The 27511-nt window shown below is 46.9% G+C and overlaps 1 protein-coding gene across 1 annotated transcript in view; it reads right to left on the bottom strand.

Annotated features, from left to right (window-relative positions):
* LOC142310167 (vomeronasal type-2 receptor 26-like) overlaps window positions 1–24667 on the bottom strand; it is a 39954-nt gene extending 15287 nt beyond the window's left edge. The window contains exon 1 of the mRNA XM_075347984.1: window positions 24611–24667. Coding sequence (XP_075204099.1) covers window positions 24611–24667 — 57 coding nt within the window. The remainder of the gene's footprint in view (window positions 1–24610) is intronic.
* Window positions 24668–27511: the final 2844 nt, after the last annotated feature.

Raw genomic sequence — 27511 nt, 5'->3', positions numbered from 1 at the left:
AAGACACCTTCTTTCACCACTTTATTAACCCCAATAACACCCAAGTCTGAGGTAATTCACACGAGGTCCCATGACGGTCCTGGCTCTGCTACATCCGAGCCTAGAGAGACCGCAAACATGTCCGATCTCTCCAAGCTCCAAAAAACAATGACAAGAGGGACCCTGCTAGCAGCAGTGACATCACTCAGTTCATCATCGGTTATATGGGAAATGTTGTAAACTGTCTGTGACACCACCCACGGTATGTGGTGAGGTGTAGCACCACCACTGCTGTTGCGGGGCTCCCGGGGATGTTGGGCTGGCAGCTAGATGTTAACCCCTCCGTCTGTGGGGATGGATGTCCCGGGGTTCAGTGTCTCTATGCTGAGGATGGTGACTGCAGGGGCCGGTGCACCCGGTCAGGCCAGGGATGTTACTCATGGTCGAATAAATCACCAGCCGGCCACCATCACCTTGGTCCTGTGGTAAACTAAGGGGATGGTGTCTGGCTGCCACAGACGGGTGTATCTGGTCCCACACCCGGGATGGTAGTCAATGTCTCTCTCCTCTGCACTCGGTGTGTTGTGTGTTGGACTTTCCGATGTCTAATACGGGAGTCCGCTCCCGGTCCTTTGGTTGGGAGGTGTGCCCGCCTGACGCTGACCCTTGGGATCTACGGGCCCTGGGGTTGCCCTATCCCTCTAGGTGGGTGGTTGTTTACTTTTCGGGACTTAGGTTGGGACAGGACCTAAAATCCTGCCCTCAATTGGTTAATTAGCTAGGCCGTCGGTGCCGGTCCTGGCTTCAGAGTCCAAGTACCCCCTCTGTGCGTACGGTTTCCGGGTTGGTTTTCCGGTATCGGTACCGGCGGGCTACAACCCTGCCCTGGTCCACCTCGGATCTCCAGCAGCCATCTTCCCGTCTCCTGCAGACTCTGGCTACCGTCTGCCACCTAGCCAGCACGCTAGAACTCCAACGCTGACACCTGTTAACTTGAACTTCAAATCCACTTCAACTCCACTAACAAACTGACTGTTCTCCCACCCCGGGTTCTCTGGACCTCTAGGTGGGCGTTCCCTATCCGCCTGGTTCCGCCCTCTGGTGTGTCTGTCCTAATCTAAGGGAGTGTGACTTGTGTTTCAGGTCGGCTGGTTTAACCCTGTGTGTGATTTGTGTTATGCGGGGGCCTGTGTGTGGGTGACTACCTGGTTTTCCAGGTCTTCACAGATCTACCAAGATCAGTACATGCTGTGGTGAGTGGTGATCACAGCCCACGATCTGCTGTAAGGCGGGTGTGTGTCGGCAGCTCCTTCTGGCAGAGCACACAGTTCTGACAGGAGGAGCTACCGAGGTCATTACATGCTGCGGAGAGTGGAGATCACAGCCCACCATCTGCTGTGATCTATTTTAACCCTTTGAACTTTGACTCACTGTAGTGTGTTTCCTTTGGCGCTCTTTTTTGAATTACCAGCAGCTTTTTATAGACTGTGCTACTGTTGTTGTCTATCATACTGGTGGATTTCCTGATGAAGAAGTGGGGCAACACTTCAAAACACGTTGAATTTAACCACCTTGCATTATACCTCTCCTGGATGTGTGTCATATCTCCAGCAGCACAGTAATAGGTCCACATTTAGTGTTCCTGAGTGATCTTTGGATTCTTTAGGACGTGGACAGTGCAGCAGCTGGTTACAGGTTTAATATCTGTTTGTGTGATGCACAACCTAATAAGGTAACCACATTCCCTTATTACTTTTATTCTGTGTTACTGGGTAAGACCCCATTGTGTTCCTTTCCCTTCAGCTTTTCATACTTCATCTGCAATGGTCCCTGACTGAAAGTTTTATTTCTAACCAAGTTGGCCAACAGCATTCCTGCCATATTTCCGAATCTATATAAATTTTCTTCTAGAGCCGATATATAAATGTTCTCTCTTGTCTGCCCGCCCATTAGTTTTTTGATCTGATTCATTATTTTCATTTTTATTTTTCAGTTTATATGTATTGTGTATAGGCTTCCCATAGCCTGATGTTAAGTTATAGTTCCTGTGGACTGCTATTTCGAATGTAGCTATGGAAGAAATTACTCTATATCTTGTCACAGCTTTTGAAGTTTCCCACATTAATCCTGCCTTATTGTTATGTTCTTTACTGTCCCACATAAAGACTGACTACCATTTTTTCACTTAAAGAGTGAATTCCTCATTATTTCCCAGATAAGAGGGGAATCTCCAGAAATAGTCCGAGCTCCTTGGATAGGTTTCTGTCAAATTTAATATTACCGGTGAGTGGTCAGATATCACCATATCTGATAGTCTCTGAGGTTACTTTATTCATTACTAGAGATGAGCGATGCTCGTTTCGAATCGTTTGACAATTTCAAATTCAAGTGATTTTGGGGGTGTTCGAGTCGTTCAACGAACTCAAACGCTTTGCTTTAAGCTCGCAAGTTCGAGTTACCATTCGATAACGGTTCGATCACCAAAAGCATGGCTTTTAACAGTAAGGCTATGTGCGCACATTGCGTATTTGCATGCGTCCTGCGTCCCCAGCACAATCCCTCTCTCTTTCCTACTCACCGATCACGGGCGCGGCGCTGCATGGCTGTCACAAAGCTCCGGCGGCTTTTCCTCTTTTGAAAATGGCTGCCGCTGATTATTCAATCTGTTATTCCCTGTTTTCCCCGCCCACTGGCGCCCATGATTGGTTGCAGTCAGACACGCCCCCACGATAAGTGACAGCTGTCTCACTGCAACCAATCACAGCCGCGGGCTGGTCTATATCATGCAGTAAAATAAATAAATAAACAAAAAAAAACAAAGCCTGCGGTTCCCCCCAATTTTGATACCAGCCAAGATAAAGCCACACGGCTGGAGGCTGGTATTGCCAGGATGGGGAGCGCCACATTACAGGGAGCCCACCACCCTAACAATATCAGCCAGCAGCCACCAGGAATTGCCGCATCCATTAGATTCGACAGTCCTGGGACTCTTCCCAGCTCATCCTGAATTGCCCTGGTGCGGTGGGAATTGGGGTAATAAGGTGTTAATCATGGCAGGCGTCTATGAGACACCCCCAATGATTAACCTGTAAGTGAAAGTAAATAAACATATACACCCAAAAATAAACTTTATTTGGAATAAAAGACAAAAAAACACCCTCTTTCACCATTTTATTAAAATTCCCAAATTCCCCTCCAGGTCCAAAGTAATCCACAGAGGTCCCACGACGAATTCAGCTATGCTACATAAAGCTAACAGGAGCGGCAGTAGAAAAACGCTGCTCACTGTGTGCTCCATGCAGCAACTGAAGTGAATCGCGCTGTCAGCGGGGACGTCACTGAGGTAGTGCCTGCATGTGCGGTGATGATGCGTGCGCTAGTGCCTGCGTGTGCGGTGATGATGCGTGCGGTAGTGCCTGTGTGTGTGGTGATGATGCATGCGGTAGTGCCTGTGTGTGCGGTGATGATGCGTGCAGTAGTGCCTGCATGTGAAGTGATGATGGGGGTGGTAGTGCCTGCATGTGCGGTGATGATGCGTGCGGTAGTGCCTGCGTGTGCGGTGATGATGCGTGCGGTAGTGCCTGCGTGTGCGGTGATGATGCATGCGGTAGTGCCTGTGTGTGCGGTGATGATGCGTGCAGTAGTGCCTGCATGTGCGGTGATGATGGGGGTGGTAGTGCCTGCGTGTGCGGTGATGATGCATGCGGTAGTACCTGCGTGTGCAGTGATGATGCGTGCAGTTGTGCCTACGTGTGCGGTGATGGTGGGGGCGGTAGTGGTAGTGCCGGTGTTTGTGCGGTGATGATGGGGTCTCTCTCTCTCAGCATAAAAAAAAATTGGATCCGTTTTTTTACCGAATCCGTCACATCAGTGTTTACACAATCTGAGACGGATCCGTTGCATGTGGCACAAACCAGATTGTTTACACCACTATCTCATGATTTTACTCATGAGATACCCAGAGTCTAACGATGCAAGTTAAACAACTCAAATAAACATTTGTTGGATAAAACCCAAAACTTTATTAAATAATTGAATACAAAAGAATTTTAAAATAAACAGGGAAACACACCTTTGAAGGACGGTTGCTATGCCCCCTATCTAAATACGTATAGGTATATTGTCTGATAATGCCCCTTTAATCATATTTTTCAAATGCAATATATATGAAAATCAATTGTGGTTGATATATGAACGTCACATATTTTTTTAAACTGTACTGGAAAGATTATATGATACTGATATGAATGTCGGAAAAATTCTTTGGAAAATATCCCTATTATACACTCATTACTGCATATATCCAATTTTATCACTATAACTCTATCCATTACCAAATGCAGTGAGTGCATAAATTACTGCCGACAGCCATATCAATTCAGAAAATCAGACCATCACGCAAGAAATGACCTAATATTATTTAGTTCGTAATCTGTCATGGGATACCAAAAACTGGTCAACATGCTGACATAACCTGAATAGATTTTTTGGTAAATAAATCCGTATATGTAGATCGCTATCAAAACAAGGATGCTGAAACAGTTTTAATCCTTATTACATTATAAAAATTCTCTCTCTATAAACTCTCCATATGCGTGTCAAGTCATGCGTGTCACTTGACACGCATATGGAGAGTTTATAGAGAGAGAATTTTTATAATGTCAAGGATTAAAACTGTTTCAGCATCCTAGTTTTGATAGCGATCTACATATACGGATTTATTTACCAAAAAATCTATTCAGGTTATGCCAGCATGTTGACCAGTTTTTGGTATCCCATGACAGATTCCGAACTAAATAATATTAGGTCATTTCTTGCGTGATGGTCTGATTTTCTGAATTTATATGGCTGTCGGCAGTAATTTATGCACTCACTGCATTTGGTAATGGATAGAGTTATAGTGATAAAATTGGATATATGCAGTAATGAGTGTATAATAGGGATATTTTCCAAAGAATTTTTCCGACATTCATATCAGTATCATATAATCTTTCCAGTACAGTTTAAAAAAATATGTGAAGTTAATATATCAACCATAATTGATTTTCATATATATTGCACTTGAAAAATATGATTAAAGGGGCATTATCAGACAATATACCTATACGTATTTAGATAGGGGGCATAGCAACCGTCCTTCAAAGGTGTGTTTCCCTGTTTATTTTAAAATTCTTTTGTATTCAATTATTTAATAAAGTTTTGGGTTTAATCCAACAAATGTTTATTTGAGTTGTTTATCTTGCATCTTTAGACTCTGGGTATCTCATGAGTAAAATCATGAGATAGTGGTGTAAATTGTTGAATTGGAGTGATGCTGTGTGATTAACATTTGGACAAACTTGTTAACAAACCAGATTGTGCCTGATTGGAATAAACGGATGTGTGAACTTAGCCTTAATCATGTCATGCGTCTCCCCGAGATACCTTCCATGAATAACCTGTAAGTGGAAGTTAATAAATACACACAACAAAAAATCCTTTATTTGGAATAAAAGACAAAAAAAACCCTCATTCACCACTTTATTAATCCCCAAACACCCATCCAGGTCAGAAGTAATCCACACGACGCTTTCAGCTCTGCTACATGAAGCTGATAGGGAGTGCCGTAGAACACGACCGCTCTGTGTCAGCTCCACGCAGCAACTGAAGTGAGCCACGCTGTCACCAGAGACTTCACTCAGGTAGTGCCTGCGTGTGATCGCTCTCCTCTCTCTCTCTCTTCTCTCTTTTCTCTCTCTTCTCTCTCTTCTCTCCTCTCTTCTCTCCTCTCTTCTCTCTCTTCTCTCTCTCTTTTATCTCTCTTTCTCTCTCTCCCTCTCCTCTCTCTTCTCTCTCATCTCTCTCTCCTCTGTCTTCTCTCTCCCTTCTCTCTTTTCTCTCTCCTCTCTCTCTCACTCATCTCTCTCTCGCGCTCTCTCTCTCTGTCTCATCTCTCTCTCTCCTCTTTGTAGCTGAATAATCTACTTCTGGTTTCTCTACTGCAATGAAGAGGTCAAAAATACCAAATCTTCCTATGTTTTTCATGACAGGCAGTGGCTCAATGGGTAGAGCTGCCGTAAAAGGAGAATTACTTCACAAGTTCGAGTCCTGGCCGTCCTGGTAAAGATTTTAATTTAATGTTTTTATAATTTTAAATTATAATTATTATTTATTTATAATTATAATTTAATTTAATTATGCACTGAGGGGAGGAGCTGGACATCAGCTGTGAGCCGCGGGACATACCTCTAAAATCAGAGCAGTTCATGGAATGAGGCTGTTTTCTCTCCCTTTTTCTCTGTATTTCTCTCTTTTTCTCTTTTTCTCTCTCTCTTTCTCTCTTTTTCCCTCTTTCTCTCTCTTTCTCTTTCTCTCTCTTTCCCTCATTCTCTCTTTCTCTCTTTCTTTTTCTCTCTCTCTATCTCTCTTTCTCTTTTTCTCTCTTTCTCTTTCTTTTTCTCTCTTTCTTTCTCTCTCTTTCTCTCTCTTCCTCTCTCTCTTTCTCTCTCTTTATTTCTCTTTCTCTCTTTTTTCTCTCTTTCTCTCTCTCTTTTTCCATCTTTTTCTCTCTTTCACTCTCCTCTCTCTTTCTCTCTCTCTTTTTCTCTCTTTTTCTCTCTTTTTTTCTCTTTCCTTCTCTCTCTCTTTCTCTCTCTTTCTCTCTCTCTCTTTTTCTCTTTTTTTTCTCTCTCTCTCTCTCCTCTCTCTCTCTTTTCTCTCTCTTTTCTCTCTCTCAGACCTGGCGATAATCAGCTGATGCGGTCACCTGACAGAATCAGCTGACGCTATAAGTCGAGCGTTGAGGCCGGCTTTTTACCGCACAGCCAGCTAAAACATCAGCTGCTGCTATCGGACAGGAGTCTGCACAGAAGTATTTTTTTTTTTGCACTGATGCATCAGCTGATTGCGTAAAAGCCGATTATACAATTAGCTGCTGTGTCATGGGATTCAGGCCCTTGAACCTGACACATCATCTGATTGCTTTGCCTTCCAGCAAACCGATCAGATGATATTGGATCCGGATTGGACAGCGCGGGTCCCTTGACCCAGGATTACTGCCGAGGGGGGGTCTTCATTTCAATAAAGATGGAGTCACTAATTGTGTTGTGTTTTATTTATAATAAAAATATTTTTCTGTGTGTTGTGTTTTTTTTTTATCTGTACTAGAAATTCATGGTGACCATGTCTAATATTGGCGTGACACCATGAATTTCGGGCTTAGGGCCAGTTGATAATATACAGCTAGCCCTAACCCCATTATTATCCAGCAAGCCACCCGTCACCGGGGCAGCTGGAAGAGTTGGATACAGCGCCAGAAGATGGCGCTTCTATGAAAGCGCCATTTTCTGGGGAGGCTGCGGACTGCAATTCATAGCAGGGGTGTCCAGAAAGCTTGGGCACCCTGCGCTGCGGATTCCAATCCCCAGCTGCCTAGTTGTACCTGGTTGGACACAAAAATTGGGCGAAGCCTACGTCATTTTTTTTTTTTAATTCTTTCATGAAATTTATGAAATAATTAAAAAAAAAAGGGCTTCCCTATATTTTTTGTTCCCAGCCGGGTACAAATAGGCAGCTGGGGATTGGGGGCAGCCCATAGCTGTCTGCTGTACCTGGCTAGCATACAAAAACATGGTGAAGCCCATATAATTTTTTTGGGGGGCAAAAAACTCCTGCATACAGTCCTGAATAAAGTACACTGAGCTTTGTAGTACGGCTGCCCCCAACCCCTAGCTGCCTTTTTGTACCCGGCTGGGAACTAAAAATATAGGGAAGCCCTTTTTTTAATTATTTCATGAATTTCATGAAATAATTAAAAAAAAACAACAACATAGGCTTCGCCCATTTTTGTGTCCAGCCAGGTACAACTAGGCAGCTGGGAATTGGAATCCACAGCACAGGTTGGCCCGAGCTTTCTGGGCCCCTCTGCTGCGAATTGCAGTCCGCAGCCACCCCAGGAAATGGCACTTTCATAGAAGCGCCATCCTTTGGCGCTGTACCCAACTCTTCCAGCTGCATTGGTGACGGGTGGTTTGCTGAATAATAAAGGGTTAATACTAGCTTTGTTTTACTAACTAGTATTAAGCTAGAGATTCCTAATGTCAGGCAAGTTTGACCCGGCCATCAAGAATCTCCAATAAAGGGTTAAAAAAAGACACCACACAGAGAAAAAATACTTTAATAGAAATAAATACACAGGCACACTTAGAAACTCCATGTTTATTACTCCCTGTCATCCCTCCACGATCATGGTCTTCTGTCTTCTTTCTCCTTCAACCCATGCAGCTCTGCTACATCAGACAGCACTGCATGGGAGAATGACACTGCTGATCCCATGCAGTCTAATCACTCAGTGAGTGAGGATAGGCTGCGGGTTGTAAGCGGTGACGTCACCGCTGTCACCGTTGCTGAAGTAATCTGACAGGCGGGTTACTATAGCAATGGTGCTCCGATCACCTTATTCCCGGTGCCGCAATTCACCGGCTGTGGCAGCCAGTCCTTGTATGTGGGCTGACTCTGTAAAGAGCGCCGACATGCAGGAACGAGGAAGCCGACCATGTGCCAGAGCATCTCGATGGTACATTGAGATGCTCAAATGAGCACCGTGTGCCGGAGAGATGCACTGACAGGACCTAGCATGACGTCTAGCCATGTGACCAGTCTGTAGCCAATTGGATAATAGACACGTGACTGGTCCCATGCTATGATGACGTCACGGAAGGTCCTATCATCATTGCTGGTTACTAGGAGGACGCAGCAATGATCGGAAGGAAAAATGGCAGGATAGAGAGTGCAGGACGCGTCACGGGGACTTGTAAGTATAATGCCAATGTTTATTAACTGTATGTGTATATGTATAATGTGTTTCTATGTGTTTTGCTAAGTTCACATTTCCGTTGTTTTGCATCAGTCACATGCGTTGCTTGACGCATGTGACTGATGCGTTGTACAACGGATGACAACGGATGACAAAGAAAAGAATTTCATTGTCGGACTCCGTTGTGTGTGTGGGGCGGAGTTCGGGGGGGAGTTCGGAGGCGGAGTTTGGGGGGCGGAGTTCGGGGGTGGCGTTTGGGGGGCAAAGTTTGGGGGCGGAGCTGAGGACGTCAGTGCCGCGGTCTGCAGGGCTGGGGACAGGTGAGTGTGTGTGTGTGTGTGTGTGTCTACATGCGTGTGTACATGCGGAGTGTGGAAGGGGGCAGAGCGTGAGGGGGCAGAGCCGAGCGGGGCTGTGGAGCTGAGGACATCAGTGCAGCGGGGACTGCAGGGCTGGGGACAAGTGAGTGTGTGTATGAGTGTGAGTGTGAGTGTGTGTGTGTGAGTGTACACATGCGGAGTGCGGGAGGGGGCAGAGCCAAGTGAGGAAGTGTCGGCCTCCTTGCACACTGTATCTAGGGTAAATATCGGGTAACTAAAAGCAAAGCACTTTTTGCTTGGTTACCCGATATTTATCTTGGATACCAGCGTACACCACTTAGCGCGGGCTCCCTGCACCCGTAACCAGTGTAAATATCGGTAACTAACCAAAGCGCATTGCTTGGTTACCCGATGTGTATTCTGGTTACGGGTGCAGGGAGCCAGAGAGAGCATGCGCAGCAAAATCCTACGGATCACGCTGCTCAAAAAACGTTATAGGCTGCGTTGCTCCCGCCCGGCGGTCAATGAAAAAACGACTAGATAATCAAAAAACTCCGGCACTCATTTGTGATGAAAGAAATTTTGGTTCTTTATTGCATATCCATTAATTAACACAACGTTTCGGCTAATGCCTTCTTCATAGACTGGAAATTTCAATAAAAGTAAAAAAATATACGTCAGTACCATAAACATATATAGTCTCATACATATATACATATCGGTAATCCCATGTAACATCAAATTTGAAAAAAGGAAGGTTTATTTTACCTAATAGATGGAAAAAGCTCTATTTTAAGAAGAACCTCAATTGTACTTGTGTACAGTATATCTAAGGAAAAGACAAGAAAGCAACCAAATGTAACAATGGAAAGATGGGATCAAAATCAAAGTCTAAAAATGACAAGTGGTATACAACATACCTAATGAGAGCTCACAGTTTTCTATGGCTCCATATATGGGAACATTCAATATTTGACAGTATGAACAAAGGTTTATCTATGGGACAAATAATAAAGTTTCAAAGATTGAGAACCACATCTATATAAACAGATCAATCATTATATAAATATTACCTCAATAAGGGGAAAGAGAGAGAATGACTGCTATATCCCAGTGGGGCAAAGTGGAAAAGTCGCTATATACAGGGAAAAGGAAAAAGAAACTGTTAGAACATCTCACTAAAGTGAGGAACAAGAACCACAAGATGAAGTCACAAAGTTAAAGTCCCATAGACACATACCAAAAGGTGAAGACAGACGCAGTGCATTACCTGTGCAGCCGGTGATCAGCGGTGAATGAGGAACCATGTAACCGCGAGAGGGGTTTATATGTGAAAAGGGGGCAGGTCATGATAATCATTTCCTGTATCGTGGAACGCACGGTGAGACGCACGCCACGCGTGCGCAGAAGAATCCGGAAGTGCGCGCATGCGCAGACCTGGTAATTATTCCTGTATTGTGGAACGCAGAGTGAGACGCACGCCACGCGTGCGCAGAAGAATCAGGAAGTGCGCGCATGCGCAGAAGCATTTTTGTGATTACAAGCGTTCGGACACCTTGAGACTCCAAACGAGACGCTATTAAGTGCGTGTCTGTAAGAAAACAAGAGAAACGGCAGGATGTAATATAAAGACCAAAAGAACATATAAAAGGACTGGTGTCGAATATGAAATTACGTGCACATACAATATACATAACATATGCATATATCAGAGAGCACAAGCAAATGGGCCCATGCACCACCCGACCCTTACAGAGATTTTACTCCAATGTTTAACTCCAATATTTATTATCATGCATGAGTCCACTTGCGTGTGCGCCCCGATTCCTCCAAAAATAACACCATGGAAAATTCATAGGTAAATAAGAACATCAGGCAGAACAGACCTCATACCTCCTAGTTAGTAATTCTCGTATTCCCTGTTGAGACCGTGAGGGGAGAGGGTATTGAGCATATGGATCCAAAAGGATTCCCTTTCTTTTAATTTTTTAACCCTGTCCCCCCCGCGTCTCAGCATGGGAACGTGCTCCAAAACTTGATACCTCAATTGTGAAATTGAATGTCCACACTGAATAAAATGAAATGGAATAGGCAACATAGTCAACTTGCACCTGATAGTGGACTTATGTTTTCCTATACGGTCTTGGATATGTTAGGTAGTCTCACCAACATACCCGAGACCGCATGGACATTTAATTAAATAGACAACATATGAAGTGTCACAAGTGTAAAATTCTTTAATGTGAAAAACTTTGCCAGTACGGGGGTGTGTGAATTGGCTGCCTTTTATAATATTGGAACAGTGGGGACAGTGGAGACAAGGAAAATTCCCCTGTTTGGGAGTAGCTAGAAATGTCTGACGGGACTTGAGGGCCGTAGACCCTATATCAGCCCTGACCAATAAGTCACGAAGATTGGAGGAGCGTTTATGGCTGAATAAAGGTAAGGAGGAAAACTCCGGTATTTGAGGATATGATCTTGATAAAACCTGCCAATGTTTTAATATAATTTTCTTAATAATAGAATGAAAGGGGTGAAATGTATTCACAAAGGAAATAAATGGACCATCTCTTTTGGACTTATGAGTAGTTTGTAGACTCTGTTGTAAGGCAGAATTAACAACCGGTAAAGGATAACCACGTTGTAAAAATTTATGTGTCATCTCATCATGCCTGATCTGACGTTGAGCCTGCGATGTAACTATCCTAGATACTCTTTTATATTGAGAAACAGGTAAAGAGTTTTTAAGGTGGCGTGGATGGCTGCTCGTGTAATAGAGTAGACTATTACGATCAGTAGGTTTTGTATACAAATCGGATGTGACAATGCCCCTGGAATCAATATGTATAAGAGTATCTAGAAAGTTAATAGTGGAAGGATCAATATGCTGAGTAAAGGATAGACCTTGTACTCGTGTGTTAAGATACTCAAAAAAGTCGTTGAACTGTATCTTAGAACCTGTGAAGATAATGAAGATATCATCTATGTATCGTTTATACATAAGAACATGATCTCGGAATAAAGGGTGAGTGTGAACAAACATGGACTCAAAATGCGTCATATAGATGTTCGCGTACAGTGGCGCGACATTTGAGCCCATGGCTGTGCCTTTTTTCTGGAAGTAAAATTGGTCGCGGAACAGGAAATAATTTTTGGTAAGCACTATATTCAATAGGTCTACACAAAATCCCTTCTGTATCGGAGAGAATTCACTATAGTGATCAAGAAACCAAGTAACAGCTTGTAAAGAATGTAAAGAATAGGGACAACCGGACTAATCTTATTAAGATAGGTGACTAATTTGGCGTCTATAACGCCTAAAGATGAGTAGTGATGGATCTTCTCCAAAATAATTTGTTTGATGTCATTAGTGGGATCACGGGGAATAGGCGAATATGTGGACGTATCTGCCAATTGTGACATAATTTCAGAAATATAATAGTTTTTATCCATCACTACTAGGGCTCCGCCCTTATCGGCCGGTTTGATTATGATAGAGGTATTGTTCCGAAGAGACTTTAAAGCCTGGGTTTCACCTGGAGTAAGGTTGTTTTTAATATGTAGATCACCATTTTTAACAGTGTTAATGAAATTGTCAATATCCGATTTGACAAGAGAGACAAAAGTCTCTGCGGGGTGGTAAGTCTTAGGTGAAACCCAGGCTTTAAAGTCTCTTCGGATAATTATTTTGGAGAAGATCCATCACTACTCATCTTTAGGCGTTATAGACGCCAAATTAGTCACCTATCTTAGTAAGATTAGTCCGGTTGTCCCTGTTCTTTACACCTTACCTAAGGTGCATAAAAATTTGTGATATCCACCTGGACGTCCCATTGTGGCGTCTATTGATTCCCTGTTATCTCCTTTGGCTATAACTCTTGATCACATTTTGTCACCTTTAGTGACTAAAGCTGGTGTCACACATAACGACGACGACAACGACGTCGCTGCTACGTCACCATTTTCTGTGACGTTGCAGCGACGTCCCGTCGCTGTCGCTGTGTGTGACATCCAGCAACGACCTGGCCCCTGCTGTGAGGTCGCCGGTCGTTGCTGAATGTCCAGCTTCATTTTTTGGTCGTCACTCTCCCGCTGTGACACACACAAAGCTGTGTGTGACAGCGAGAGAGCGACGAAATGAAGCGATCAGGGAGCAGGAGCCGGCGTCTGGCAGCTGCGGTAAGCTGTAACCAGCGTAAACATCGGGTAACCAAGGGAAGACCTTTCCCTGGTTACCCGATGTTTACGCTGGTTACCAGCCTCCGCTCTTGCTGCCAGCGCCGGCTCCTGCACTGTGACATGTGGCTGCAGTATGCATCGGGTAATTAACCCGATGTGTGCTGCAGGAGAGCAAGGAGCCAGCGCTAAGCGCGGCTCCCTGCTCTCTGAACTGTGACATGTAGCTGCAGCACACATCGGGTTAATTAACCCGATGTGTGCTGCAGGAGAGCAAGGAGCCAGCGCTAAGCGCGGCTCCCTGCTCTCTGAACATGTAGCACAGCGACCTTATGATCGCTGCTTCTGCTGTGTTTGACAGCTAAGCAGCGATCATAACAGCGACTTACAAGGTCGCTGTTACGTCACCGAAAATGGTGACGTAACAGCGACGTCGTTGTCGCTGTCGTTTAGTGTGACACCAGCTTAAGACTCCTTCATACCTTCGTGATACAGGTGACTTCCTACATCAATTACGCTCTTTGGGGCCTCTTCCTCCTAATTCTTTTCTTGTTACTCTTGATGTGAACTCTTTATATACATCTATTGATCATGTATTAGGCATGGAAGCTGTTACTTGGTTTCTTGATCACTATAGTGAATTCTCTCCGATACAGAAGGGATTTTGTGTAGACCTATTGAATATAGTGCTTACCAAAAATTATTTCCTGTTCCGCGACCAATTTTACTTCCAGAAAAAAGGCACAGCCATGGGCTCAAATGTCGCGCCACCGTACGCGAACATCTATATGACGCATTTTGAGTCCATGTTTGTTCACACTCACCCTTTATTCCGAGATCATGTTCTTATGTATAAACGATACATAGATGATATCTTCATTATCTTCACAGGTTCTCAGATACAGTTCAACGACTTTTCTGAGTATCTTAACACACGAGTACAAGGTCTATCCTTTACTCAGCATATTGATCCTTCCACTATTAACTTTCTAGATACTCTTATACATATTGATTCCAGGGGCATTGTCACATCCGATTTGTATACAAAACCTACTGATCGTAATAGTCTACTCTATTACACGAGCAGCCATCCACGCCACCTTAAAAACTCTTTACCTGTTTCTCAATATAAAAGAGTATCTAGGATAGTTACATCGCAGGCTCAACGTCAGATCAGGCATGATGAGATGACACATAAATTTTTACAACGTGGTTATCCTTTACCGGTTGTTAATTCTGCCTTACAACAGAGTCTACAAACTACTCATAAGTCCAAAAGAGATGGTCCATTTATTTCCTTTGTGAATACATTTCACCCCTTTCATTCTATTATTAAGAAAATTATATTAAAACATTGGCAGGTTTTATCAAGATCATATCCTCAAATACCGGAGTTTTCCTCCTTACCTTTATTCAGCTATAAACGCTCCTCCAATCTTCGTGACTTATTGGTCAGGGCTGATATAGGGTCTACGGCCCTCAAGTCCCGTCAGACATTTCTAGCTACTCCCAAACAGGGGAATTTTCCTTGTCTCCACTGTCCCCACTGTTCTAATATTATAAAAGGCAGCCAATTCACACACCCCCGTACTGGCAAAGTTTTTCACATTAAAGAATTTTATACTTGTGACACTTCATATGTTGTCTATTTAATTAAATGTCCATGCGGTCTCGGGTATGTTGGTGAGACTACCCAACATATCCGAGACCGTATAGGAAAACATAAGTCCACTATCAGGTGCAAGTTGACTATGTTGCCTATTCCATTTCATTTTATTCAGTGTGGACATTCAATTTCACAATTGAGGTATCAAGTTTTGGAGCACGTTCCCATGCTGAGACGCGGGGGGGACAGGGTTAAAAAATTAAAAGAAAGGGAATCCTTTTGGATCCATATGCTCAATACCCTCTCCCCTCACAGTCTCAACAGGGAATACGAGAATTACTGACTAGGAGGTATGAGGTCCGTTCTGCCTGATGTTCTTATTTACCTATGAATTTTCCATGGTGTTATTTTTGGAGGAATCGGGGCGCACACGCAAGTGGACTCATGCATGATAATAAATATTGGAGTTACACATTGGAGTAAAATCTCTGTAAGGGTCGGGTGGTGCATGGGCCCATTTGCTTGTGCTCTCTGATATATGCATATGTTATGTATATTGTATGTGCACGTAATTTCATATTCGACACCAGTCCTTTTATATGTTCTTTTGGTCTTTATATTACATCCTGCCGTTTCTCTTGTTTTCTTACAGACACACACTTAATAGCGTCTCGTTTGGAGTCTCAAGGTGTCCGAACGCTTGTAATCACAAAAATGCTTCTGCGCATGCGCGCACTTCCTGATTCTTCTGCGCACGCGTGGCGTGCGTCTCACTGCGTTCCACAATACAGGAATAATTACCAGGTCTGCGCATGCGCGCACTTCCGGATTCTTCTGCGCACGCGTGGCGTGCGTCTCACCGTGCGTTCCACGATACAGGAAATGATTATCATGACCCGCCCCCTTTTCACATATAAACCCCTCTCGCGGTTACATGGTTCCTCATTCACCGCTGATCACCGGCTGCACAGGTAATGCACTGCGTCTGTCTTCACCTTTTGGTATGTGTCTATGGGACTTTAACTTTGTGACTTCATCTTGTGGTTCTTGTTCCTCACTTTAGTGAGATGTTCTAACAGTTTCTTTTTCCTTTTCCCTGTATATAGCGACTTTTCCACTTTGCCCCACTGGGATATAGCAGTCATTCTCTCTCTTTCCCCTTATTGAGGTAATATTTATATAATGATTGATCTGTTTATATAGATGTGGTTCTCAATCTTTGAAACTTTATTATTTGTCCCATAGATAAACCTTTGTTCATACTGTCAAATATTGAATGTTCCCATATATGGAGCCATAGAAAACTGTGAGCTCTCATTAGGTATGTTGTATACCACTTGTCATTTTTAGACTTTGATTTTGATCCCATCTTTCCATTGTTACATTTGGTTGCTTTCTTGTCTTTTCCTTAGATATACTGTACACAAGTACAATTGAGGTTCTTCTTAAAATAGAGCTTTTTCCATCTATTAGGTAAAATAAACCTTCCTTTTTTCAAATTTGATGTTACATGGGATTACCGATATGTATATATGTATGAGAATATATATGTTTATGGTACTGACGTATATTTTTTTTACTTTTATTGAAATTTCCAGTCTATGAAGAAGGCATTAGCCGAAACGTTGTGTTAATTAATGGATATGCAATAAAGAACCAAAATTTCTTTCATCACAAATGAGTGCCGGAGTTTTTTGATTATCTATTTGTAAAGTTCTCCTGAGCACCACCTAAGCAGTGAGCCAGACCATCACGGTTTTTTTGTACTAAATGAAAAAATGACTGACCGCCACGCAGCAGATGCAATGCAGCATCATCAGTCGCAATCCGTCACTAATAGAAGCCTATGGGGAAAAACTGGATTCCTGCAAAATATTTTGCAGGATACCGTAATTCCTCTAGGCGACGGATTGTGACTGATGCAAAACAACGGAAGTGTGAACTTAGCCTTTGTGTTTGCCTCCCATTGTTTTCAATGGGGTTCGAAGGTGTTCATCGAACGTTCGGCGAACTAACCCACCGTTCGTCAAACCAAACTGAACTCGAACACTAGTGGGGTGGCTCAACAGTATTCATTACTAGAGTTGAGCGCGGTTCACGGTTCGCGGTTCTCCAGTTCGCGGTTCGAGTGATTTTGGGGGGTGTTCAAGATTGAACTAGAACTCGAGCTTTTTGCTAAAGCTCGATAGTTCTAGTTACAGTCGAGAACAGTTCTAGCAGCAAAAAGCAGGGCTTTTTACAGCTACAGTGTGCAGGCAGCCATCCCTGGCAGCCTGCCAGAAGCTAGTAACCAAGATAAACATCGGGTATCCAAGCAAAGCGCTTTGGTTAGTAACCCAATATTTATCCTAGTTACGAGTGCAGGAAGCCGACACTTACCCGCTCAGCTCGCTCCACCCCCCTCCTGCACGCGGCATGTACACATACATACACACACACACACTCACCTGTCCCCAGTCATGCAGTCCATGACACTGACGTCCTCAGTGCAACATGACACCGCTAGGCTCCACCCACTTCGCACTCCGCCGCCAGCACACATGGCTCCGTCCATCTGGCACTCTGCACACATGGTCCCGAAAGGCTCCGCCCACCTGACACTCTGCACACATGGTCCCGCTAGGCACCGCCCACCTGGCACTCTGCACACATTACCCCGCTAAGCTCCGCACACCTGGACTCTGCACACATGGCGCTGCTAGGCTCCGCCCACCTAGCACTCTGCACACATTACTCCACTAGGCTCCGTCCACCTGGCACTCTGCACACATGGTCCCGCTAGGCTCTGCCCACCTGACACTCTGCACACATGGTCCCTCTAGGCTCTGCCCACCTGGCACTCTGCACACATTACCCCGCTAGGTTCCGCCCACCTGGCACTCTGCACACATTACCCCGCTAGGCCCCGCCCATCTGGCACTCTGCACACATTACCCCGCTAGGCTCCGCCCACCTGACACTCTGCACACATGGCGCTACTAGGCTCCGCCCACCTGACACTCTGCACACATTACCCCGCTAGGCTCCGCCCACCTGACACTCTGCACACATTACCCAGCTAGGCTCCGCCCACCTGGCACTCTGCACACATTACCCCGCTAGGCTCCGCCCACCTGGCACTCTGCACACATTACCCTGCTAGGCTCCGCCCACCTGGCACTCCGCACACATTACCCCGCTAGGCTCCGCCCACTTGGAACTCTGCACACATGGTCCCTCTAGGCTCCGCCCACCTGGCACTCTGCACACTTGGCTCTGCTAGGCTTCGCCCACCTTGCACTCTGCACACATTACCCCGCTAGGCTCCGCCCACCTGGCACTCTGCACACATTACCCCGCTAGGCTCCGCCCACCTGGCACTCTGCACACATTACCCCGCTAGGCTCTGCCCACCTGGCACTCCGCACACATTACCCCACTAGGCTCCGCCCACTTGGCACTCTGCACACATTACCCCGCTAGGCTCCGCCCACCTGGCACTCTGCACACATTACCCAGCTAGGCTCCGCCCACCTGGCACTCTGCACACATTACCCCGCTAGGCTCCGCCCACCTGGCACTCTGCACACATTATCCCACTAGGCTCCGCCCACCTGGCACTCTGCACACATTACCCCGCTAGGCTCCGCCCACCTGGCACTCTGCACACAGCCCGCTAGGCTCCGCCCACCTGGCTTTCTGCACACATTACCCCACTAGGCTCCACCCACCTGGCACTCGGCACACATTACCCTGCTAGGCTCCGCCCACCTGTCACTCTGCACACATTACCCCGCTAGGCTCCGCCCGCCTGGCACTCTGCACACATGGTCTCACTCGGCTTACCTGCGGTGATGAAGTCCCGCCCTCCCGACCTCAGCGCTGTCACTGTCCTCCATGGCCGCCGCTTGTCACATCACCTTCTCTCGCTTCCGGCCCGAGACTGACTAGCGGTGACGTCACGCGATACTTGGCTGTGAAGATGATTGAAGTCAGTGTGCAGGAGATCAGCGCAGGTAATGTACCTCGCTGACAGCGGCACTTGTCATCCCCTGCCGTGACCTGGGCTGACCTATTGATGTTAGCTCAGGTCACTGCACTGCTCTCCTGGCCAATGGGGAACATCCTGCTCTTCATTGACTGGGACAGTGTGGATCATCATGGGAACCCCTTGGATTACACAAGACCTGGATTTGTTTTTCTTTCTAATAAATTGGTTAAAGAGGCAATGTGTTGGGGAGTGTTTTTTCAAATAAAAATGTGTTTGTCGTCTATTTTTTTTTATTACTCCCTGGGTTGGTGATGTCGGGTATCTGATAGACGCCTGACCTCACCAACCCCAGGGCTTGATGCCAGGTGACATTACACATCTAATATTAACCCCATATATTACCCCGTTTGCCACCGCACCAGGGCACGGGATGAGCTGGGGCGAAGCACCAGGATTGGTGCATCTAATGGATGCGTCACTTCTGGGGCGGCTGCGGCTTGCTATTTTTAGGCTGGGGAGAGTCCAATAACCATGGACCTCCCTAGTCTGAGAATATCAGACCCCAGCTGTCTGCTTTACCTTGGCTGGTGATAACATTTTGGGGGGACCCCTACGTGTTTTTTTTTTTTAATTATTTATTTAATTTAAAATAACAGCGTGGGGTGCCCTCAGTTTTGGATTACCAGCCAAGGTGAAGCTGCCAGCTGTGGTCTGCAGGCTGCAGCCGTCTGCTTTACCCTAGCTTGCTACAAAAATAGGGGGAACCCCACGTCATTTTTTTTTTCATTTTTTGGCTAAATACAAAGATAAGCACCCCTTAGTGCCACAAGAAAGGCACCAAAGGGTGCAAAATTACAAAATGCAGGAGAGTGGGACATTATGTGTCTTTCTGCCATTATCATTTGTTTTCTAATTATTTCATGAAATTCATGAAATAATAAAAAAAGGGCTTCCCTTTATATTTGTTTCCCAGCCGGGTACAAATAGGAAGCTGGAGGTTGGGGGCAGCCCGTAGCTGCCTGCTGTACCTGGCTAGCATACAAAAATATGGCGAAGCCCACATAATTTTTTCAGGGGGCAAAAAACTCCTGCATACAGTCCTGGATGGAGTATGCTGAGCCTTGTAGTTCTGCAGCTGCTGTCTGTCTGTATGGAGGAGAGCAGACAGCAGCTGCAGAACGACAAAGCTCAGCATGCTCCATTCACTAGTGTATGCAGGAGAGCAGACAGCAGCTGCAGAACTACAAGGCTGCAAGGTGAAAAAGTGATAGATTTTATTAAACACACAGGGTAGGTGAAATTGCGGCACAGGATACAGGTGCGACAGCGGGTCACCGTATCTCCAGGATACGTTTGCACACAATATGAGTGTGCAAATAGAAAACTGTGACAATTGATATACTAATGTATATATATATAATTGTTAACTTACAACCACAATTGGTCCAAATCTTTTTTGTTTCCTATGCTGTATACCAGCGACTTGCCGGGGTCCACATTTCGCCATGTTTATTTATGGTACCTTTACTTACATAGCATCTAGATAAAACATGGTGTGGCTGTGGTCTGTATATAACTGTAAATAAACTGCCTGGCAAAAGGATCTAATGGGGGTCACATTTTGTAAAACTAACAAAATAAATTATTCACCGCTGCTGACACCTCCTGGATCCTGCACTGGCCGTCCTATGGTCTGTACAGCATTAATTATGTCACTGTTCTACCAGACATGGGACCGCTGCAGTTTGTGATCCGCTGCAGCACTCAGGTGACTTGAACTGCAGGCATCACAAGGTGATTTTTCACCCACTGGCGTTGTCGCAAATCTTTTTTGTTTCCTAAGTTTATTTACAGTGCATATAGTATTTCACACAACTCCATTAAAGGGAACCTGATAGCTAATACCCATGAGCCGTGGGCAGCCTGTACCAGGCAGTGGCTGTATGACCAAAGCCAGGTATGCGTGATCCTGACAGCTGATACCCATGAGCCGTGGGCAGCCTGTACCAGGCAGTGGCTGTATGACCAAAGCCAGGTATGCGTGATCCTGACAGCTGATATGTGACGCCCTGGCAAAACCAGGGTGTCACAGACCTGCAGAAATCCAGCAAAGAGCAGGTCATTCTCCTCCTTGGTAACCTGATCCCACACCGGTGCAGCAGGACAGACACAACCCCCCCTCCAGTGTAAGAGCAAAACAGAGCAGCAGGGGAGGGGCTGGAGCAGAGTTTGTGGTGAGAGGGAGAGAACAGGAGCCCGGAGTTGTAGCTCCCGGGCTGCTACAGAAGCGTGCTCCAAAAGGGCCTGGACAGGCTGTTAGTGAGGAAGGGACTTGAGGTGACCGGGGCAGGGTAGTGGCCCACCGGTATCGAAAGAGATCCCGGATCACTGCAGGGGAGTGGACTCCCCGTTCCCGGCTGAGGAGGAAAGAAAGAGAAAGATTGGAGAAAGAGGCCCCTGGCTGCAGGGAAAGAACAGGAGTCTGCTGCACCATGTGTGGGACTTAAACACCCTCCGTACCGAAGGCTGCGGACACCGGCAATTTCTAGTTAATTCCTGACTCTGTGTGAATTTTCTTGCAAAGCGAACTGTGAGTAACAACATCCCCCGGTCCAACCGGGCGCACAGCTCTCAGACGGTCTCCATCTCCTCCCTGCACCACCTCCCCGGGGTCCCGGGACACCAACACCTTACCCGTGGAGGGAAATCACCACCTTGCTGCCCACCACCATCCCCGGGATCCATTAACCGGCAGCGACGGTACCTCACCGCACACCACGGGTGGCGTCACGGACAATCTCCCTTATCTAATCCCCTTCTTACTGTGGAGCCTGGGATCACAGACCGGGTCACGCCACCGTGATACCTACAGAAGTGACCCCGTGGCCCGGACCTGAGTACCCCTTATCCCTGGGCAACACAGATACCCATGAGCCGTGGGCAGCCTGTACCAGGCAGTGCTGTATGACCAAAGCCAGGTATGCGGGATCCTGACAGCTGATACCCATGAGCCGTGGGCAGCCTGTACCAGGCAGTGGCTGTATGATCACAGCCAGGTATGTGTGATCCTGACAGCTGATACCCATGAGCCGTGGGCAGCCTGTACCAGGCAGTGGCTGTATGATGACAGCCAGGTGCGTGTGACCTTAAAACGCTGTGTAGATTCAGAGAAAGACATTAATAGATGCCAGGGACTGAGCCACATGAAATGCTAGTAACATATGTGATGTCTGATACAGACTTCTTGATCTGGCTCCCCCTGGTGGCAGCATTACAGTATAGCCGGCCCCAATAGGCTTTATCTCCCATAGGGAAAAAAAAAGTCATTTAATTCTTGGTAGTGGGATCCAACTTTGCGGGAATACAGACTGTAATGGATCCACTCAGTACTCAGTACTCAGTACAGCGAGCAAGTAGCCAACCTTACGCAGCTGGTGCAGGATTTGGCTGCAGAGCATCGCACCCTGGTAGCTTCACACAACAGTCTTCAGAGTGAGGTTTCTGCTTCTGCGAGGGCCACCTCAGTGGCAGTTACCTCACAAACCGTAGGACAGCATAGTCCCACTGATGTCCAACTGACCTCCCCCGAACCCACGGTGATGCTCCCCGATAAATTCTTGGGGGAGAAAAACCTATTTCGGACATTTAGGGAGAGTTGCAGGCTTCTTTTCACTCTCCGGCCTCGGTCCTTACGGAATGAGACCCAGCGGGTGAGGATCGTCATGTCGTTACTTAGAGGGGGTCCCCAGACCTGGGCGTTTTCCCTACCCCCTTCGGCCCTGGAACGGCATTCGGTTGACCTCTTCTTTGACTCCCTCGGGGTTATATATGACGAACCAGACCATGTACGGGTGGCTGAGGACAGGATCATGTGTCTCACTCAGGGAAACCACACTGCTGAGCTATATTGTTCTGAGTTTCGGCAGTGGTCCACTGAGGTGCGGTGGAATGATTCTGTACTCAGTTGCCAATTCCGGAGAGGTCTTTCGTACTCCCTGAAAGACGCTTTGGCTCTGCACCCTCCTCCCAGCACCTTGGATGATGCGATGACGGAGGCAGTTCGTATGGACCGCATATTACGGGAAAGAAAGGGAACCATGCGTGAGATTCCGCCCCCTCTACCTAGGGCACCTTCTTTGCCGGCTATGGAACAGATGGAAGTTGGAGCCATCAGTTCGGATGAGAAGGAGAGGAGAAGACGCCGAGATCTCAAGCTGTGCTTCTATTGTGGACACCATGGACACTGGAGGAAAGACTGCCCGGCTTGCCCCTCCGCTAAACAGTCGTCGGGAAACTTCTAAGTCTGGGTAATGGTCGAGGAGGTTGCCCAGACTATCAGGTACCTTTCCTATCCTCCAATAAGATACTTCTGAATGTCGACCTCCGGGTCAAGGAGTCAGTCTGGTCTGCTACTGCCTTTGTTGACTGTGGGTCCGCTATGAACTTCATTGACTCTGAGTTGGTCCAAAGATTAGAGTTAAGGCCCCGTCACACTAAGCAACATTGCTAGCAACATCGCTGCTAACGAACAACTTTTGTGACATTGCTAGCGATGTTGCTGTGTGTGACATCCAGCAACAACCTGGCCCCTGCTGTGAGGTCGTTGGTTGTTGCTGAATGTCCTGGGCCATTTTTTAGTTGTTGCTCTCCCGCTGTGAAGCACAGATCGCTGTGTGTGACAGCGAGACAGCAACAACTAAATGTGCAGGCAGCAGGAGCCGGCTTCTGCGGAGGCTGGTAACCAATGTAAACATCTGGTAACCAAGAAGCCCTGTCCTTGGTTACCCGATATTTACCTTTGTTACCAGCCTCCGCCGCTCTCACTGTCAGTGCCGGCTCCTGCTCTGTGCACATGTAGCTGCAGGACACATCGGGTTAATTAACCCGATGTGTGCTGTAGCTAGGAGAGCAGGGAGCCAGCGCTAAGCAGTGTGCGCTGCTCCCTGCTCTGTGCACATGTAGCTGCTGCACACATCGGGTAATTAACCCGATGTGTGCTGTAACTAGGAGAGCAGGGAGCCAGCGCTAAGCAGTGTGCGCTGCTCCCTGCTCTGTGCATATTTAGCTGCAGCACACATCGGGTAATTAACCCGATGTGTGCTGTAACTAGGAGAGCAGGGAGCCAGCGCTCAGTGTGCGCTGCTCCCTGTTCTCTGCACGTGTAGCTCCGTGCACTGGTAACCAAGGTAAATATCGGGTTGGTTACCCGATATTTACCTTAGTTACCAAGCGCAGCATCTTCCACGCGGCGCTGGGGGCTGGTCACTGGTTGCTGGTAAGCTCACCAGCAACTCGTGTAGCGATGCTCCAGCGATCCCTGCCAGGTCAGGTTGCTGGTGGGATCGCTGGAGCGTCGCAGTGTGACATCTCACCAGCAACCTCCTAGCAACTTACCAGCGATCCCTATCGTTGTTGGGATCGCTGGTAAGTTGCTTAGTGTGACTGGACCTTAAGGGACAGTGAGGTTAGAAGGACCCATTCAACTCCTGGCAATTGATAAAAAACCGCTGCCTCAAAACCTCATTCGGTTTGCTACAGAAAAATGTACTCTGGTGATCGGGTCTCTGCATTCTGAAACGATTTCTTGTTTTGTAATGGCCAATCTCCCTGCTGGATTAATGTTGGGGTATCCATGGTTAAGGTTACATAATCCCGTTATTGATTGGGAGTGTCGTACCATAGTCAAATGGAGTCCTGCTTGTCATAAAAGGTGTTTACAATCTGTACCTGTGTTCTCCGTAAGTCCTGAGGGTCTTCCGGAATACCTGAGGGTCTACGGAGATGTATTCTCGGAAACAGAGGCCGAGGTTTTGCCGCCTCATCGCCAATATGACTCTGCCATCGATTTACTTCCCAATACCAAATTGCCCAAGGCCCATTTATATCACCTCTCGGGTCCAGAAAGGGCTGCTATGAAATCATACATATCTGATAGTATACGTAAAGGGCATATCCGTCCTTCTTCTTCCCCTGTGGCTGCTGAGTTCTTTTTGTAAACAAGAAGGACGGAGGATTAAGGCCATGTCTCGATTTCCGAGAATTAAACAAAATTACTGTGAAAAACACGTATCCGCTTCCACTCATCCCTGATCTCTGCAACCAACTCTCTGAAGCCCGGTGGTTTACCAAACTAGATCTCAGGGGGGCCTATAATCTTATCCATATTAGAGAAGGGGATGAGTGGAAAACGGCCTTTCTGACGTCAGAGGGGTTATTCGAGAATTTGGTGATGCCTTTTGGTCTAACAAATGCCCCTGCGGTGTTTCAAAATTTCATCGATGATATCTTCTGTGATTTTCTTGGTCGTTTTGTGGTCATCTATCTCGATGACATTTTGATTTATTCTGCCGATAGAGATACGCATATTATGCATGTTCACTCAGTATTACAGAGATTGTGTGATAACCATCTGTTTGCTAAGCTTGAAAAATGTGTGTTCTCTGTCCAGGAAATAGCCTTTCTTGGGTTACTCCTTTCTCGTGATGGGTTTAAAATGGACCCAGGAAAGGTGCAGGCTATTGTGGATTGGGTGCAACCCAGGGATATCAAGGCGCTACAACGCTTTTTGGGTTTCGCAAATTATTATCGAAGGTTCATTAAGGGGTTCTCTCAAATTGCCAAGCCATTGACTGACCTTACATGGAAAGTGGCGGATCTGCAGAACTGGTCGCAAATGGCTGTCCAGGCCTCTCTTGAGTTAAAGGACTGGTTCATGTCCGCCCCAGTCCTGGTACAGCCTGACCTCGAGGCGCCATTTGTTGTGGAGGTGGACGCCTCAGAGGTGGGGGTGGGAGCTGTTCTCTCTCAGGGCCCTGCTACTCTGACTAATCTGCGACCATGTGCGTTCTTCTCCAAGAAATTCACTCCAGCTGAGAGGAACTATGATGTGGGTAACCGTGAATTATTGGCGGTAAAGTTGGCATTCGAAGAATGGAGGCATTTTTTGGAGGGTGCTGTTCACCGTATTACTGTCATCACTGATCATAAAAACCTCCACCAAGAGATTGACGCCTCGACAAGCGAGGTGGGCTCTTTTCTTTTCTAGATTTCATTTTTGTATTACTTTTCGGCTGGGGTCTAAAAACGTGAGGGCAGATGCACTGTCTCGTAGTTTGGACCCGGTGTCACCTTCAGAGCCTCCTTCCTCCATTCTTCCACGGGGGGTGGTGGTCTCTGCCTTGTCGTCCGAGTTAGAGGCTGAGGTCAGGGAGGCCCAGTCCTCAGCGCCATCTTCCACTCTAGACACTAAACTGTTGGTCCCTTTGCACCTCCGGTTATGGGTACTTCAAGAGTTCCATGAGTCCGTACTTAGTGGCCATCCTGGAGTTACAGCCACTCGCAGGGCTGTTGCTCGACTGTTTTGGTGGCCATCTCTTCACTCAGATGTTGCTCGGTTTGTGTCTGACTGGGCTACATGTGCCCGTGCTAAGGTATGTCGTAACTGGCCGGCCGGGGAACTGGTTCCATTACCTGTTCCTGAAAGACCATGGACCCACTTGTCCATGGTTTTCATTACGGACCTCCCTGTCTCAAATGGTATGACTGTGATCTGGGTGGTGGGGGATCGTTTTAGTAAACAGGCACATTTTGTTCCCCTCTCCGGTCTACCTTCTGCTGCGGCCCTTGCCAACCATTTTATTGACCAGGTGGTTCGGTTATATGGGTTGCCCCTGAATATTGTGTCTGACAGGGGAGTACAATTCATTTCTCGGTTTTGGAGGGCCTTGTGCAGGCGGTTGGGAATTGAGTTGTCCTTCTCGTCCGCCTATTATCCCGAGTCCAATGGGCAGACGGAAAGGACAAATCAGAACCTTGAGCAAATCCTGCGGTGGTTGGTTTCTGCTCAGCAGGAGGATTGGTGTACGTTTTTGCCCCTTGCTGAGTTTGCATTCAATAGCAGAGTCCATCAGTCTACGGGAACTTCTCCCTTCTTCTGTAATTACGGGTTTCACCCTCACTTCGGGACCTTCTCTAGAGTGGATTCGGGGTGTCCAGGGGCCGACTCTATCGTTCAGCATCTGGGGGAGGTGTGGAAGGCAGTACGGCGGTGCATCATGACGGCTCAACAGTCCCAGAAACGCCAAGCGGACAAACGCTGTTCTCTGAGACCCCCCTTTCAGGTGGGGGACAAAGTGTGGTTGTCCACTCGGAATATCAGGCTCAGGGTTCCGTCTGCTAAGTTGGGTCCTAAGTTTATAGGGCCCTATGAGATCATCGAAGTGATCAACCCAGTGGCCTTTCGGTTGCAACTGCCCCAGACCTTGCGTATTCCCAATGTGTTTCATGCCTCCTTGCTTAAGCCATTTGTTCCTTTGGTGGTGGATTCTCAGACCCCTCCGGCTCCGATACTGGTAGACGGTGAGGAGGAGTACGAAATTTAGCGTATTATCGACTCTAGTTGGGTTCGTAGTTCCCTCCAGTATCTGATTCATTGGAAGGGTTACGGTCCGGAGGACCGGTCCTGGGTGCCGGCTCGATCCGTGCGGGCCAATCGGTTAATTGTGGCTTTCCACCGAAAGTATCCTGGGAACCCTGGGGGTCCGGTGGCCCCCCCTTGAGGAGGGGGTACTGTCATGATTCGCCTCCCTCTCGGGCCTCACTTCCGGCCCCTGGATGCCTTAAAAGCTGACACTTCCAGTGAACCAGCGCCGGCTATAAGCTTAGCT

The sequence above is a fragment of the Anomaloglossus baeobatrachus genome, chromosome 1 (assembly GCF_048569485.1).
Source record: "Anomaloglossus baeobatrachus isolate aAnoBae1 chromosome 1, aAnoBae1.hap1, whole genome shotgun sequence".
Taxonomy (NCBI): domain Eukaryota; kingdom Metazoa; phylum Chordata; class Amphibia; order Anura; family Aromobatidae; genus Anomaloglossus; species Anomaloglossus baeobatrachus.
The sequence above is the reverse complement of the archived record's forward strand: the minus strand, read 5'-3'. Positions and strand labels throughout refer to the sequence as shown.